The sequence below is a fragment of the Pagrus major genome, chromosome 1 (assembly GCF_040436345.1).
Source record: "Pagrus major chromosome 1, Pma_NU_1.0".
NCBI lineage: Eukaryota > Metazoa > Chordata > Actinopteri > Spariformes > Sparidae > Pagrus > Pagrus major.
The window spans coordinates 22,707,329-22,724,681 of NC_133215.1; the positions used below are offsets into that span (position 1 = coordinate 22,707,329).

The following is a 17,353-nucleotide window of genomic DNA, read 5'->3' on the forward strand; positions in this document are numbered from 1 at the left end:
CATTTTGTTAGTGGGAGTGGCACCCACTGATTTTCATCCTGTGCAGAAGATGAAGTATCACTTTTATGTAGACTGTGTGGTTCAGCATGACAGAGGGGGTCGGACTTGTGATAGCTAAACACCCTATTGCATCTCTGAAATTGAACATTTCTTTAGGGGAGGAACTTTCAGTTTTAAGGGGAGAGGTGTTACGACCCCAGAGGTAGTATAAACATTTCTATTGTATGTGTTTTAATTGCCTCTGTGCTAAAATACCCCTCTCTGTTACCTGAGTGTGTGTGTGATTGATTGCAGGTGTGTTTGAGTGAGTGTAGGCTGTCCAGGGAGCTGATTGGTTCCTGCCTTGAAGCCAGAAGTTTAAAGGCCAGCTCTTCCCAGTTCCTGGGGGCTCTCCTCTCTCAGCCAGACTGCGAGCATGTCTGTTTGTGTTCTAGATGTGTTTTTAAATAAAACCTTGAAAAATGCTTTGCTGCTGGTGGTGCTTGGGGGATGGGAAGAGGGGAGTCTCATTTTCATGTGGCGCCAGGGTTTCTCCTATGCCCTGGTCGTAACAGTCCCTCGTTAACCGTAACAGTTTGCACCTTTTTGACGGCCTTAATTGCTTAAATAACCTCTGGTACATCCTGCTACTTGTGCTGAAGAAATTATTTATGTATATCAATGTGCTGTCATGGAAAGATTTAAATTTGTGAAGTTACACCTAGTAAAGTTTGGTATTGGAATACAGAGTTGAATATTTTTATCCATATCAAAATGTACTGACATCTATCTTTAAGTCTGCAGACAGAGAAATAGAGGTTTGAAGTGTGACATTCAAGATAATTTACAACATAGCACTGAACAAAACGGAAAGCACCTTCATGCAGCTGCAACTTCTTGGTTAAATAGGTGAATGTGGTCACCTAACACATTTCACACCACCAGCCCTCAGTTTCCTGTGAAGTAGAGAGTCAGGTGTGTAAATAGACAATGTCCTCTTTTAGAAGATGTTACTCTGAACACAGTTCAGAAAAATACATTATCGAAGGACACTTTGATCAGACTTTGATGGTTTCAGGCACCACAGGATCAAACCATATTGTTAGTACAGCTGGATCATCATGGCTCAACTACTGAATATCTATGGTAACATAGAGAGTCCCTTAGATTATCCCAGCACAAGGAAAAGGGAGATGTCAAGTTCAGAACATATTTATGAAAATGTGTTGATTCACACTCTGGAGCCAAACAGAAGTGGACCTGCGCTCTCAGGTAATAAACACATGCACACAAGATTACATGTACACTACATGTTCTACACACAGACACACACAGAGAGAGAATAGACTATAGTTTTACAGCTTGTCTTCAGGAAAAAAACAACTTAATGTGTAGAAAGAGTCAAACAGCAAGTGACAAAGACTTTTAACAGTTTTGCTGGTTGAGGAAATGACATACAAAGCTGTGCAAACGAATCTAAATTTATATTGACTCATACAAAAATATATGTTCCATACTTTTGAATGGTTTCAATGGGTGACAGCTGCTCCTTTGAATATAATTAAAATTAGCAATAAACCTTCATACTTGTGATAACACTACCCAAGCACCCCAAGCATCGCAGCGGCTAACAATTCTAGTACACAGGTCATTTGACTGTCTGTAATAAGTTGTATTTTCAGAGTTTTATAACATATGATAATGATAATGCTGGCTAGATTTTATTTCATTTGAAATTGAAATTCAAAGAAAGAAGTGACAAACATTGCACTCAATTTCAGGTGTTAAACATGGAAAGAGGATTTCCTGCAGAGCTGCTGCACTATGTCTGCTGTGTCTTCTCCTGATTGGACTCATAACTCTGGTGTTCATAGGTGAGTACTTTGTTAGTATGCTGATAATGCACTAAGAAATATATTAATGGTTGCCACTCTTTGTTTATGTGTCAAACACAGTTTTCAAGAGCAACACTGAGAGAGAAAAGGAGATGGCCCAGTTACAGACCAGATACATCAACGTGACTGAAAAAAGAGACCAGTTACAGACCAGATACAACAACCTGACTGAAGAAAGAGACCAGTTACAGACCAGTAACAACAACCTGAAAAAAGAAAGAGACCAGTTACAGACCAGATACAACAACCTGACTCAAGAAAGAGACCAGTTGCAGACCAGATACAACAACCTGACTCAAGAAAGAGTCCAGTTGCAGACCAGATACAACAACCTGACTCAAGAAAGAGACCAGTTGCAGACCAGATACAACAACCTGACTCAAGAAAGAGACCAGTTGCAGACCATTTACAACCAAGTGGTCACAGGAAAAAAAACAGCAGCAAGCAAGATTGGAAACCCTGACAAAAGACAGAAATAATCTTTGGATAAAGCCTCAAGGTAAGTTGGGAATGAAATTTCTGAAAAGATTGCTGGCTGCTGAAAAGTTGAAAATGATAAGGAATTAAGGTTTAAGCAGCTGATGTCAAAGCCCTTTAAGCACAGCAATAAGCTACAGTGTACTAGATGGAGTTGACTTGTTATCCATAATAAAGGTACTGTGACACCACAGAGATCAGACAAGCAGTCTAATCAGTTCATATCAATCAGTTGTAGGTTTGAAGGGGCCCTAGTCCCGCTATAATGACGGGCCCTAGCTTGCTCCTGGACATTAGACTTCACTTTGAGGGCCATAATGCCAAGTCTGTTTGCTTGGATATAGTTTCATTGTTTGAAAAAGCACACTTTTTTTGATGAAAAAATAATGAATGAGAAGTGGCAATTGTGTGAGTTTGGGGAGGTTGAAGAGAAATTTTAAAGAAGAATCTAACAGATTAACCCCACTGTGATGTCACCAGCTTTAACTGAAAGATTCGGACACAAACAGTAATGTCCTGAACATTTGAGCTGAGTAATGAACTGAGCACTTTGAAAATGATTTCATTTTCTATGTTGAACAGTGCTGAAGTCGTTACCTGCCAAAATTAAACAGGATTAAGAATCAGCGTTCACGCTGATGAATGAAAAGAGTAACGGATAAGAACAGAGATGGAGAATTGATCCAATAATCTTTTATTCTCAACTCTCAACAGTTAAAACCAGTCAACAGGGAGGCGATCAAAAGCCAACAACAAGGAGATAGTGGACTGCTGGAGATGGATCAAGGAAGACATCACATCCGAGACAGAAGCCATTTTGGAACAGACAGGAGTAATCATGTCCCACCCCCACACAACCAGCTGTTATCACATGACCAGAATCTCATATTTTGGCCACATGATAATAACTAAATCCTCCTCTGTAGAGAAAAGCGACAAGATGGGGGGTAAAAGCTTTAGAAACAATAAGCTGCACCTTCCATTGAGATTTTTTTGGTTGAAAGACTAAAAACAGTTTTGCTCATTACTTCATGTATTTCAGACAAGTGAAGAAGAGAGTCATCAGGAAAAAGAAAAGTTAAACTTTTAAACACATCATATCATCATTGTAAAAGCTCAGAATTTAAGACATCCGGGATTCAGAGCTGCAAACTATAGCTTGTCCAGTTAGTCTTTGAAGCTTACGTTAACGGCAGCTAAACTAGCTCCCTTGCAGAACTTTTAAAAGTAGCATTATAGGACTTTAGTTTGTCTAAACCTTTTCAAACATACTTTCCAGCCAAGTTACATCATCATAACTGGCTGGTTGCTCAGCTGTTTTATTGTAATTCATGTCCAGCAGGTGGCACTGAAGCGTTTAACCCCGACTGAATAATTGCTATCCCTCCTATAGAGTGGTCTATGGATGACATATTTTTGTAGGCTAACCTGGGACTTAGCATCACCCTAGTTCCCTCAACAACAATTTCAATTGGATTTTGGATTATTGCCGAACATAAGCTCTGTGGCGAACGTATGTTTATGATACTAACACACTTTGTTTATCAAGGTAAACTTCACAGATGAACACCACTTTTGTGATTTTTGAAGTGTAAACTAAATCGCTAGAAGTAAAAAGCTAATGTGAGGCTACAAACAGACTACTTTGTGGTTGTATGACTTAAACGTCACCACCACTAAGCATCTTACTTCACAATTGCTATACACATTTTCTATAAATTGATCAGTCTACGAGTTGTAAAGTTAGTAAGTCAGCCTGTAAAGACAGACTATTGGGTAGGTTTTCAAGACAGGTAAGTGCTTTATAATTCAATTGTGGGACATTTTGTGACATTTTTTATGTCCTAGAAAAAAATGTGTTAATATCTTAAGCATGTGGTAACCACAGGCCTTATTTCAGGCATTTAACCGAAAACCCATTCAAGGGACCCGGAAGTGGAAATATGGTGACTGATTTCTAGGTTTTAGGACTAATTTCTACAGCACTGCATTTAATTTCTTTGTTGCACTATTTTCTGTTTAGCCACCAGTATGTGATATTTGCTGATTGTATGAAGAGTTTTGAGAAAACACACCTTTTGGAGCATTCAAATGGAAACAGGTGTTTGCTATATTTAAAAAAAAGAAGTGAGTAATGATGTCAGGGAGTAGATTTATCATTTGTAGACTGTCGAATGTGTAATAAAAGTCTGCAGTGTTTCACAGATTACACCTCTGACGCACTCAAGTTCTGTAGTAGGACTCCCATTTGTTCTTACAAAATGTCAAAATGTATTATGTAAGATGATGAAACGTTTAGCAGCATGTTTATATAATCTTGCAACAAAGAAGTCTATGCTTGCATTATTTCTGTATGTCAAACAACTTTTATAGTTAGTGTCATTTTGTAGTTGTGTGAAATTTGTCACTGAGTCATGCTGTTTTTTGTCTGTTTAACAGCTTCGTTTCCTTCAGAGAACAGTCACACCATCTTAAATTAAAATAGTGACAACAACATTGATCTTCTTGATAGTTACACCTTACTGCAGAGACATTATTGTTTGAGGTCAAATGTTCTGCCTTGTCATAAAGCTTGTGTTCTAAAAGGCCAATATCTTCTCTGTACTTTCTGAAAAAAAATAATAAAATCCATTTTTATGTTGTTGTGTTTTGTTTCTAACAATAACAAAAAATGTCAAATGTAAATATGACAATATCAAATAAGAGGTCCCTTAATATTAGACTGTTTTCAGGGCTGCTTGGTGATTCATACTTTTTTAAATTAAGTGCAGTCAACAGTGTATTACAGTAGTGTGGAAACATCTGGCCAGTAGAGGTCAGGGCAACAAAGATTATCAATCATGTCTGCTATGTTACTTTTGACTACTTGATGCAAATCTGAATCGTTCTGTGTGAAATAAGCTTCATGTCACCAGGTTTATTTAATTCCTCAATAGGGGATCATGCTTAAGCCCAGAATTCATTTAGAAGATCTAGAGGTCAATGTTAATAAGTTCATGATTTTTACATTTCAAAATGTTTGTAGTCTTAAACCATCACCTACCCTACTTTTGTTTTATAATGGCTGTAAAAAGAAAAGTTTGTGCAACTTGTTTTTCCTGACATGGTGGAAAACACATTGCATGACCTTAATCTTTTTTGACTATACTGTATATTGGTCAGCAATTGGCCATTTTATAATGTTCTCATCAAATAAAATAAAGTCCTTATGGTCTCAGGTGCTGTCACTTTTTAAACTTTATTTAACAATTTGTTGACTGGAAATTTACCTCTAAAAACTAGAGATTAACTAAGACCATCTTGTGATAGGATCACAACCCATGAGTAGTATTTACTATATAATTACACGAGTACTCACAGTACATGCCACTACTTAACTCTCCCTTGCTCAAACCACACAATGTGTATGTGTAATCTTAAAATCATGTTTCAGATACACTAAAGTAGGCTATACTATAATGTCAATTTGTGTAAATTAATTGTGCATCTGAATCTACAAAAACAACAAAAGCATCAAGTCTCTTACTTAATAAAAGACCCAAAGATGCCATGCTAGGGACACTGGTGTGTTGTAGTTAAAGTAGTTTTTTTTTTTCTTACAATGGACATTAACCTGGCAATAGACAAGTTGTTTGTCTATTGTGCTGCGGCATCCGACAGATAGCAGTCCTGCCTATCTGCTCCGCTTCTTCGCTGCTCTTAAAACAGTTGCGCTGTGCTGTTTTAGAGGTGTGAAGAAGAATTGATCACCTGACACCTGTAGACAAGGAGCTGATTGTGGCTGCACTTTAATTTATTAAAAATAATTATTCCTAGATTTATTTAGTTAAGTTGCACTACTATTTTATACTGTTTTATTTAAAAATAAATTTAAAAATAAATGGCTTTCATTTGCTGTATTCATTCATGTTTTACACAGGGTTTAACCTGAGCCAGGCCTTACCACAATGATAATCATGTCACAGTCATGCAGGCGTAGTATGATATTTTTATATATATATATATATATAACACACTGGTAGGCTATCGGTATCGGTACTCGGTATCGGCCGATACCCACAGCATAAGCAAGGGAGTAGGTTTGATTTTGAGATTGGTGGGGACACAAAAGTGCTCCAAGGCAGCAGTCCTGAAAGTTGTCGGTTTTTTGCATTAGCAATCATAATTTGCTGCTCTCCCTGCCACTCTCCCTGCTGCTCTTTCCAGGTGGATCAGTTTCCTTAGGAATAAACCACAATATAAATTTGACAACTGTATAGCAACTACTGTAAACACATACACACTAGTAATACATGATGGGGCCTCTTAGAACACCAGACTTGACATAAAGCTCTGATTTTAAAGCCACATGGCTGAAGCATTGCTATTCAGATCATCATCACACTAACATTTGTCACAGTGCTGAATCTCATGACTAACATATCCATCATTATTTAACCTCACCTGTGAATTTCCAGCCTCTCTTTCAGCTTCTCCTCCTCCATCTCCTCCAGCTTCTCCTCCTCTATCTCCTCCAGCCTCTCCTCCTCTACCTCCTCCTGCCTCTCTTCCTTCATCTGCTCCAGCCTCTCCTTTTCTACCTCCTCCTACCTCTCTTCCTCTACCTTCTCTGGCCTCTCCTCCTCCATCTCCTCCAGCCTCTCTGCTGTCTGTCACCTTACAAAAATATGTTGATGCATGACATGAACAGATACATTAGGGATACAATGATCATAGAGCTTGATGGTACAGTTATTGCCTGAGCAAAAAAGGCTTTTACTAAATGTTAAGATTACTTAATATTAATTAATTATATTTTATAATTATAAAATCACATGATCATCTAGAATCTGAGGTTTTATTGTATTTCCACCACAAAGTTTCTTTACTTGTGTTTTTAAACCGTTGCTCTCTTCTACACAAATACATGAAAATAAGAATTAAAAATAACTTTTAAAAAGTGTATCTCTTTGGCATTAAATATTCTCTTTCATTCAATATCTGTATTGTTGAGCCTCTACCTATACACCCTTGAAGTAACTTACACTTTGACTCCTAAAGAAGTCTCTTATATCCAGTTTTCTTTGACATCCTTCAAATCCTATACAGCACACACGCACGCACACACGTACACGCACGCAAACAGACACAAACACAAATGTAAATGACACCACTGATATTAAAATCCATCTAGCTGACGTGACCCAGGAAGAACAAATGCCGAACATGTTGACAACTTACACTCGCAGTTGCAGATAACATGCACTGCCTCTCGTCCGGTCCAACTAGCAGGTTGCAGGTAGTTTTTACAAGCAGAAGGAGTGACAGTGGGGACAGCCAATCACATGTAAGTTAGCGAGAAACCGGCAGCCGATCAGGGAGCGGTATTTGGGTTAGAGGCGGGACTTCTAGCAGAGACCGATATTTAACCCTTTGTGTGCCATAATCATTGACTAAACACTACGGACAGCGGTTGTATTGATAGTGACTACACAGTAGCGGCTGAATATTGGTAGGGACGTGTCCCTAGCGTCCAGACCCAATTCTACGCCCTTGAGCATAAGTATCGGAATCGGTATCGGGAGGGAAAAAATGGTATCAGAACATCTCTAGTCAAAGCAACCCCAACCCTGACCCAACGACAAAACTGATCCGAGACTCTTTTGATGAATTAGCAATCATCTGTACTAAGTGGGGTTTTTCATTCATCATCTCTATTGTTAATAAATTGTATGTGTTTTGTAAAAACATCTGGATGTAATGATGTATTGAAGATTTCTAAGTCATGGCACTGCAACAGCTTTCAGTGTTTAATGGTACAATATTACAACAGCCATGATATGGATGAGACAGACAGCATAGTCAAATAAGAGGGAGGGGGGATGGTGATAAGTTGCTGACAGACAAGAAAGAGAAGTAAGTTCATGTGGTGGGCAGAAAAGAAGAAGCAGTTATTAACCAGTCCAGTTCTCAGAAACACCATCACATAATTTTGTCATTTTCTGTTGGAAAAAGGAGTCTGAGATGACTTTGGACGATGAAAACCTGCCTGATGCTTCATCCAGGAGTAAGTAACTTTAAGTTTGTCTGACAATATGCTGTATCTTGTACTGTGTGCAGACCATGAGTTTGGGATGACCCAACATGGAAGGCATTGCTTTTGTCAGAACCGTGAGGGCTTTGCTTTAGTAATAACTTAATTCGACATCATAAGGTTCATTCTGTCTTGTCTATAAACAGTACCAGAGGTGAAATAAAAAATAGCTTACCAGTTTCCTGTTTCAAAGAATTCAGTATCAGGCCTTTCTGTTAATAATACTGATTTTGCACGTATGTGTTTGGATTCTGCACACAGAGGGAAAACTCTACAGACTCTACAGACTGGTTGTTCTGAGTTTTGGCCTCCTGTGTGTCCTCCAAGCTTCTGTCAACATTTCACTGCGTCTTACCCTCTGTGAGTCCTTTTAAATTGTCTTTGAACTTTAAACCTGTGTTGACTGACCTCTGTTTAACTTCCCCATCTGGTTATTATATATGATGGCCATGGAAACACACGCTGCAACTTAAGAAATCACAAGTGAATGGAGAAAACATCTCTATCAATTTGACAGAGCATGTGCAACATTTTGAAAACAACACTGCTGGTTGATTAAGCACAATTCCTTTATGCCTGAAGATCAACAGCATGTGATTGTTGGACCTGAAAGACATGACAACTGTATAGCAACTACTGTAAACACATACACACTAGTAATACATGATGGGGCCTCTTAGAACACCAGACTTGACATAAAGCTCTGATTTTAAAGCCACAACTGTCTACAAACATATTCTGAATAATGACAATTAAAACTATGACAATCACTTTGTCTGACTGCTGTAGTTCTCGCAGCAACGTCAATGTGATGCTTTGTGATCAAGTGAGATGAGGATGTGATGTGATGGCTTTGTATGAGGAAATGGTTAATGCCAGTAATAAACAAACTCAAACCTTTGATCAAAAGATCAAGACATTTATCCATCCATTGTCTTTGGACTGTGGGAAGAAGCGGGAGCAAAACTTTTTTGCTGTGAGGCTACAGTGCCAACTACTGCCCCAATGTGCAACCCTGGATTAAAACACAATTTCCATATCCAAATCTGATGAAACAACATTTGTAACGCAAAGTTCGCTCCTTGTTGTTTTTAATGTAACTGTTAACAGAATAGTGTCAATAGTATCCTGGTGTGCACTGGAATATTGATATTTTTTAACCACCAGCTGCACCCAGAAGAGAAGCACGACTGTGCACGGGGTGTCTTCCATTTTTTACAATTTCCATATTGTTTGCATTGAATATCTCTTAACTTGCGTTTTCTTTTGCCCTTCCATCAACATTTCAGCTTTATTGCAGAATATTCCCATGATTTAGTCTTTCTGCTTTCTCAGATAGGAAGTCACTCGACATTGAGGCCAGATTTAAAGCCCTTACTGAGGAGCGGGATGAACTGAAGACAAAGCTGGTTGACATTGGTAAGTGTGAGGATTCATACTGCTCAGATGATGAATCCATGACTTCTGTGATCCCCTTACTTTTCCCTGTAGCACCAGCTGCAGGTCAAAGTTTTCACTTATCCAGTGAAATATTTCAACATCCACTAAGTGGCTTGACTCAAAATTTTGTACAGACATTTATGGTTCCAAGAGGTAAATCCCAACTTTTCTGTTAGCGCCACCTTGAGGTTTGATTGATTGATTCACTGATTGATTGATTGATTGATTGATTGATTGATTGATTGATTGATTGATCAGATTTATGTTTCCTCAAAACATTTTCTGTGCTTTCTCTACTAGAGGAGCTTCACATTTTCCCCAGATATCTAATTCTCGTCTCATTGCTGGATGTCTAGCAGACTATCAGGGCACCCAGGTGGCAGAGTGTGGCACAGGAGGACAGCTGAGAACAGGCACTCAGGCTTTGGCGCAACTCCCACCAATCGCTCTCCCTCTTGTTGTCCAGTGGACTGACTTTACCAGAGCCACGAAAATATCTGTCAGCGTGACTGACACATTATTATTTCCTCAGTATGTTCAGTGGTTGTCTGGGTGTTAATGGGTTGTGCATGTGTTTTTCTTGTGGTTGGTTTTTGATAAACAGCCAGCAGTGGAGCTGATGCAGCAGATAGTGAGCCGTAGTTGCCCAACCAGGAAGCACACAGACGACGTGATGGCAGGTTAACAAGGGGGACAAATCGCCTGCTGTATATAAGGGATAATTAAGTGACTATAATGAAGTGCTCTTTGATTCTCTTTAAACTTATGATTTATTATTAAGTGTTAAGATGACCTAAAATTATGCACTTTTGTTGTTCAAGTTATACACTGAAATTAGCAACTTAAACTAAATATGAGTGAGTGAGTGAGTGAGCGAGTGAGTGAGTGAGTGAAGTTGGGATTCATTTAATTCATATTTTTTTTGACATATTGAGGATTTCTCTCTGTTTTTGTCCTCAATTAAAGCTAACTCCCAACAAGGATGGATTTATTTCAGCGGCAGTTTCTATTACATTTCTTCTACCACCAAAACCTGGCAAGAGAGTAGAGATGATTGTCTGCAAAGAGGTGCAGACCTCATGATTATTAACAGCAAAGAAGAACAGGTGGGTGTATTTATGTATATTTAACTATGTGTGAGACAGAAACATGACACACACACAAAACAAGATTGAATGCAATGAGGTAGTAGGTGGATTCCATTTTGTTAAATTTCACAGTTATGTTGATGATTTGTCTCTGTATAAAGAGTTTCACAAGACAATTGAAGGATGACTTGTGGATTGGACTGACCGACACAGAGACAGAGGGCACATGGAAATGGGTTGATGGGACTCCACTCAACACAAGGTTCACACAGCTTCATATTTCTCATTTATTAGATTTAGACTGCATTGTTAGAATAAAGAAATCAACAATATCCTGCATGCTTCAGTTGAAGTATTTCTTGTGTTCTTTACAAAAAACATATTGTTTGGTTTTGGGTTTCAGCTACTGGTTGGATGGTGAGCCTAACAACACTGGACAAGCAGAAGACTGTGGAGAAGTGAGATACCATGAAAAGGAAAACAGCTGGAATGATAAATCATGTGATGTGAAAAGTTTTTGGATCTGTGAAAAGAAACTCCACATCTATATTTAACAGATGTCTAACTCAGGACAATACCAGTATGAGCCGAACGACTCCCACACAAAGCCAACTAGTGAACTAACTGTATTTTCTACTTTGGCCTTACATCCACACTGAGCCCACCTTTAATTTTTTTAATTTTTTTAAATACTTTTCAGATTAGATAAGTCAGAAGAGTCCGGCCAGTCCTGAAGCAAGAATAAATTAAACGGGGGAATTCATGGGCCGAATTTAGACATGCATTGAAAACATGTATTTTTAGAGTTACATGTGGACTTGCATCTTAACCAAAGATGCCTAAATCATGTGGACACATCATTTTCAGGTTTAAACAGCATTTTCAGATTTGCTGGCTTAGTGTGGATCTAGTCTGAGACACAGGATATTACTGGGCTGAGGGGAAGGCAGGCCATTAACAGAGAAACAAATATCCAGCTACTGCTTTGGTTGCAAAACAATGATGAAAGAATGTAAAATATTACACAATGAATCATGTATGCATCTTCCAACCTGGCTCTTTTTGAGAATACTGTATAATGCAGAATTAATACATATATCTGATAGCTTATCTTTTATTGTCTCCTGTCATAATTTTAATAAAGCACTAGAACAGCAAACTGAATCACACTTGTTTGTGCATTCAAGTCTGACTCAAAAATGTGGGTGCATGTGTTCCCCATGTTTTCACGTCTCATAAGCTTTAACTTATCCGTAGTTTCACTTCCTTTAACTCTGTGTCAACCGGATGTTCTTTTCTTGGTTTCAAACCCGGACCATATAAAGGAGGGAGCAGAAGAAGGGAAGAGGAATGACATTTGAATTGCACTAGGTTCCTGTTCATGTTCTGAAAAACAGATTTAAAAGCACTGCTGTAAACATGAAAGACAGATTCGTTGTGTTTTATCATCAACACAGTCCTTTCGGGGAAAAACACTTCTCACAGTGAAGCAGGAAGTGTATTTTGGCACCTCAACTATCAGAGTGACCACATCTTATCACTTCTGTAGGAAACTATGCTTTTAATATGGACGTCTGAATGTTGAGTTAGTGTTCACAGAGCCTGTATCAGTTAAGTTTGTATTGTATCTATGTGTGGTTATAGCCATATTGTGTATGATTGCTTGTAATTTTCAGACTGGCTTGTAAGCAACAATACTGCAGAGAATTTAAGAGTGTGAGAGGTCTGTTCAAAAGAAAGTTTGAAATATGAAGTATTTTGTAGAGTGGTATAAATGTACGTAGAGTACAATGATATTGTTTTTGTTGAATTTAGTTTGTAGGATCAGTCTGTTTTGGTGTCTTTCTCCTTGTTTAATTGGATCTAAATAGCTTGCAGAATAGATCAAATGAAATAATAAACAGTCTAAATTTTACCCTGTCAACACTTTGCTGATGTTGAGCAGTTCTAATATCAACCTACAGCTCAACCCACCTTGGGAAGTGACTTTAATTTGATGACCTTTGTCAAGGTTCAAAACATGTTACATGTTATAGCTGCAGCAGCATTCATAATCTGTATCATGACTAAACTGTTTGAGTCAAGGAAGTAACACAGTTTATTAAAGAACAAGGAAGAACAAAAGGGCTGTGCTGTGCAAGCAACATAAAAAAGAAGCAGACTGCACCATTCTAAGAAGAAACCACCTCTCGACACGACTTTCAGCACACATTCACGGGTAAAATATGGTGGTCCACAAAGGTGAATCAGAGATCACTATCCAGATTGTAAACCTCCCTGCTACTTCAGCCAGAAAGAGTTACACTGGTGAGGTGACTAGTGCAGCAACGGGTGAGACAAAAATGCTTTCACTGTTACGTTGTTTTAACCATTAAAGCAACCAGAATTAAATCAGTTGTCTTGCATTGAATTGTATAATAAGTATAAGTAAGTATAAGGTCATGGAAGACATGTTGTTGTCTAAAAGTTTAAGAAAATAAAATCCAAGGAATCTGCATTTTGTAAGTGCAGAAGTGAAAGTGTCTTTTTGGTTTTTAGGTTGACATTTTTTGTTTAATTACATCTATTAATGTAATTACATTTATACATCTCAGCATTTTTGTAATCTTCTCATTTTACTTGATTTAATTTATTACATATTATTGTGATTATTTACTTTTATTTGACTGTTAAGTCACTTGTTTTAATGTATTATATCTGACAAACAAAGATGATATTTAATACTGTAATTTCCATCACATACTTACATGGCACTTTGTCCCAACACAATCACTCAAGTGACCTGTTTGATCTGATGAAGTCAAAAAAGAGCCTGACAACCAACAGATGGCATCATTTATCTTCTCGCCTTTTTGTGCAAGTTGTATACAGTATTACTGTACGAATACAGTATTCATGTCTAACCACCTCTGCCAGTAGCCCTGATCAGTCTGAGCTTTGCTCCAGAATGGACAAACACCGGAGCCCTCAGTAGGTGCTGCAGGTCCAGTGCAGCTTGCTTTCTGCCATGTGAACCCATTGTGTGTGTGTGTGTGTGTGTGTGTGTGTGTGTGTGTGTGTGTGTGTGTGTGTGTGTGTGTGTGTGTGTGTGTGTGTGTGTGTGTGTGTGTGTGTGTGTGCGTGTGTGTTTTCTGCACACAGGAGGAAAACTGCATGGATGCATTGCTTTGAGCTTTTGTCTCTTGTGTATCCTACAAGCCAGTCTGAATATTTGCCTGCGTCTTGCTCTCTGTGAGTTGTCTTGAATTGTTACATTATTTCTATATAATCATATATTAATTTCTAACTAACCAAGATTCAGCTTCTGAAAATACCTGCAGTTTTAAGAATATATCAATGTAATTTGGAAATTCTGTGTTAAAGTATATTTGTCTCTTCAGTTGTTGACATAATCCAAATCTTTTATGATGTAAGCCTCTCCACCAGGTATTGACTGCAGTTGTAAAAATCTGACCGATGAGAGGGACAACTTGAGGAGGATTAACTTGGGTAAGGGATGAAAAGTACATTACCTAATGTGTTAATTTAGTGAGCTGTCTCTTTAGTTGTGAACATACTCTGATTCTGTTGCAAATAATGTTGACTTCTCCACTAGATATTGAGGAGCGTTATAAAATCCTGACTGAAGAGAGGGACAACTTGAGGAGGATTAACTTGGGTAAGGGATGAAAAGTACATTACCTAATGTGTTAATTTAGTGAGCTGTCTCTTTAGTTGTGAACATACTCTGATTCTGTTGCAAATAATGTTGACTTCTCCACTAGATATTGAGGAGCGTTATAAAATCCTGACTGAAGAGAGGGACAAGCTGAAGAGACAGCTGAATGTTCTCAGTAAGTATGAGAATAAATATATTAATACCAGTAGTCAGTTATTAAAAGGAGTGTACAGGAGGAGTTCGATGAGGACCCAAGTGCAGACACACAGGAGGCAGTATTGGGAGAAACAAAGGGCAAGTTTTTGATAACTAAAGCTGAATACAAAAAAATGAGGAAATACAGAAAGACTAAAATGAGACAAGTAGACACAAACAAAGTAACAACTAAAGGCTAAAACAAAGTGCAAACAAAAGCAAAGTAAAAATTAAAAGAGAAACCAGAAACCAAAACTACAAACATACCAAAACGGGAGACAGGAGGAGTCACTGGAGGAGACACTGGGGAAGAAGCTGGGGGAGAACACAGGGTGACATCACGGGGAAACACTCACGAACACAGAGGAAGACAGACCAAGACGGACACAGGCTAACACGGAGAAGGTCGGGAACGGGACGTCACAGAGGAATGACGGAGTAACACAGAATACGGAACACGGACCAAGACAGAGGGAAACGAAAACGATCTGACAAAAGACAAAGACATACACACTAATGACGGGACGAGGAACAGGTGGAGTGAAGATGGACACGGACAGGTGAGGGAATTAACGGAAAAACGCACAGGAGGAACTGACAAGCTCGATGCGACACACAAGGGTAAAACTTCAAAGTAAAACAGGAAACAGGAACAAACGGACACTGAACCATGACAGTTGTTGCTCCAAATGTGTTTCATTAGACGAATATGTGAAGAGTGGAATATTCAATGCAGTGTTTTGAGCCACTACATAATTAATAAAGTAGTTATTGCGACAGTAGTTTTATCGCCTTATGAGTGAAAATCTTGTTAAATAAATCCATGATCACCAGCAGGTTTTAAATGTCCTTCTGTCTTGGATTGACATATTTTGGTTCTTTGTTTTTTTAAACAGGACACTACTTGCAACAAGGATGGCTGTATTTCAATGACAGCGTCTATTACATTTCTTCAACCAAGAAGACCTGGCAAGACAGTAGAAATGACTGTCTGCAGAGAGGTGTAGACCTGGTGATTATCATCAGCAAAGAAGAACAGGTGTGTGTGTGTGTGTGTGTGTGTGTGTGTGTGTGTGTGTGTGTGTGTGTGTGTGTGTGTGTGTGTGTGTGTGTGTGTGTGTGTGTGTGTGTGTGCGTGTGTGTTTGTGTGTAACTACCATGACTGTTGGTAGAAGCTGGAGACAACCATCAGAACTCTTACGCAGAGATAAACAAAACAATTATTTTGGACCAGACAAACATTTTAGAAATATTAATTCACAATCATAATGTTTTTAAGGAAAAGAGATGTTTTATTCAGCACCTTACAAGCTCTGTAGATGTTTTTTGTTTATAATTTGTTTACATAAAAATATTATCAACATGACCTTCAATAATGACTTTATGTTTCTCTTTAAAAACAAGGACTTCATAACACAGCACCAGAAGATAATGTGGATTGGACTGACGGACAGAGGGATGGAGGGGGTATGGAAATGGGTGGATGGCACTCGACTGACAACAAGGTACACACATGCTCTTTTATTCAAAATGAATAAATCATAGTGTTGAAACTCGTGGTCTTCTCCTCTTCTTAAAGTGCATAGTACCTGAAAAGATCCTGGAATTCTGTGAAATGACTAATCACATTGGTTGAATTTCAATTGTTGTTTGAGCTTGTTGGTTTGTGTTCTATGTTTAAAGCTTATTTGTCTTTGGTTTCAGCTTCTGGGGCTCCGGGGAACCAAACAGTTATAGAAGCCGAAATGAGGATTGTGTAATAATAAATTTCTTTGACAATGTAAACAACTGGAATGATGAAACATGTGAATATGAAAACTTCTGGATGTGCGAAAAGAAAATGACCCTGTAACTCAGCATTGACACCACCATGACAGCTACTGTATATTGACTGTGAAGACAGCACTGAAACATGTTTAACAAAGTGGCACATTGGGTCAGATTTTATAAGCAGGAAATGTTGACAGGCAGACATTTTCAGCAGCCCATTTAAAACCTTGCTATTTTTGTAGCTTTTGGGCATGACAAAATTCAAACAAATTAATTTTGACGTTTCTTTGGGTAATAATGTTTCCTCTCAAGGTTAAAATCAAAGGGTGGTCATAGAACCCCCTTTTCTCTCCTTTCATTTTTAATCTGCAAATACAGATGTAGTTTTATTATTTGGGTCTAAATATTGTTGTGTTTACTACTTTTGTATACGTCTTGTTTTTGCATTTGATGTTTCTTCTATCTGAAAGCATTTTGCATGTCTGGCTTGAAAAGTCAATAAAAGTATTTTATCATCGTTGTCACTTTTATTCTTTAATAACTGCATGATTTATATACTGAAATCCTGTTTTTCTGTTCAACTAACCATCAGTTATGAAGAATCTTAACTAAAACACATGCAGAAATGTTAAATACATACAGATTGTGCAAGATTGACAAACCAGTTTATAACCTCCATTTCTTAAAAAAAACAGAAGTGAAGGTTTAAAATTTACATACACGTGACTCAACCTACAAGCCATCTGATTAAAGACTGTAAACCACGGAGGATGAAAGT

General features: G+C 38.2%; 2 protein-coding genes across 2 annotated transcripts; both read left to right on the forward strand.

Moving 5' to 3' along the window:
- The first annotated feature begins 8,321 nt into the window (after positions 1-8,321).
- LOC140997331 (C-type lectin domain family 4 member F-like) lies at positions 8,322-11,686 on the forward strand. Its single transcript, XM_073467362.1, has 6 exons — positions 8,322-8,397; positions 8,686-8,784; positions 9,760-9,843; positions 10,831-10,970; positions 11,114-11,214; positions 11,653-11,686. Exons 1-6 carry the CDS (start codon positions 8,355-8,357, stop codon positions 11,684-11,686), a joined length of 501 nt encoding a protein of 166 aa, XP_073323463.1. The 5' UTR covers positions 8,322-8,354.
- Positions 11,687-13,177: 1,491 nt separating this feature from the next.
- Positions 13,178-17,095, forward strand: LOC140997475 (uncharacterized). The gene is made up of 8 exons (XM_073467434.1): positions 13,178-13,283; positions 14,094-14,183; positions 14,367-14,441; positions 14,548-14,610; positions 14,717-14,785; positions 15,702-15,844; positions 16,210-16,310; positions 16,510-17,095. The coding sequence occupies exons 1-8, from the start codon at positions 13,178-13,180 to the stop codon at positions 16,655-16,657; spliced, it is 795 nt and encodes a 264-aa protein (XP_073323535.1). The 3' UTR covers positions 16,658-17,095.
- The last annotated feature ends 258 nt before the right edge of the window (positions 17,096-17,353 follow it).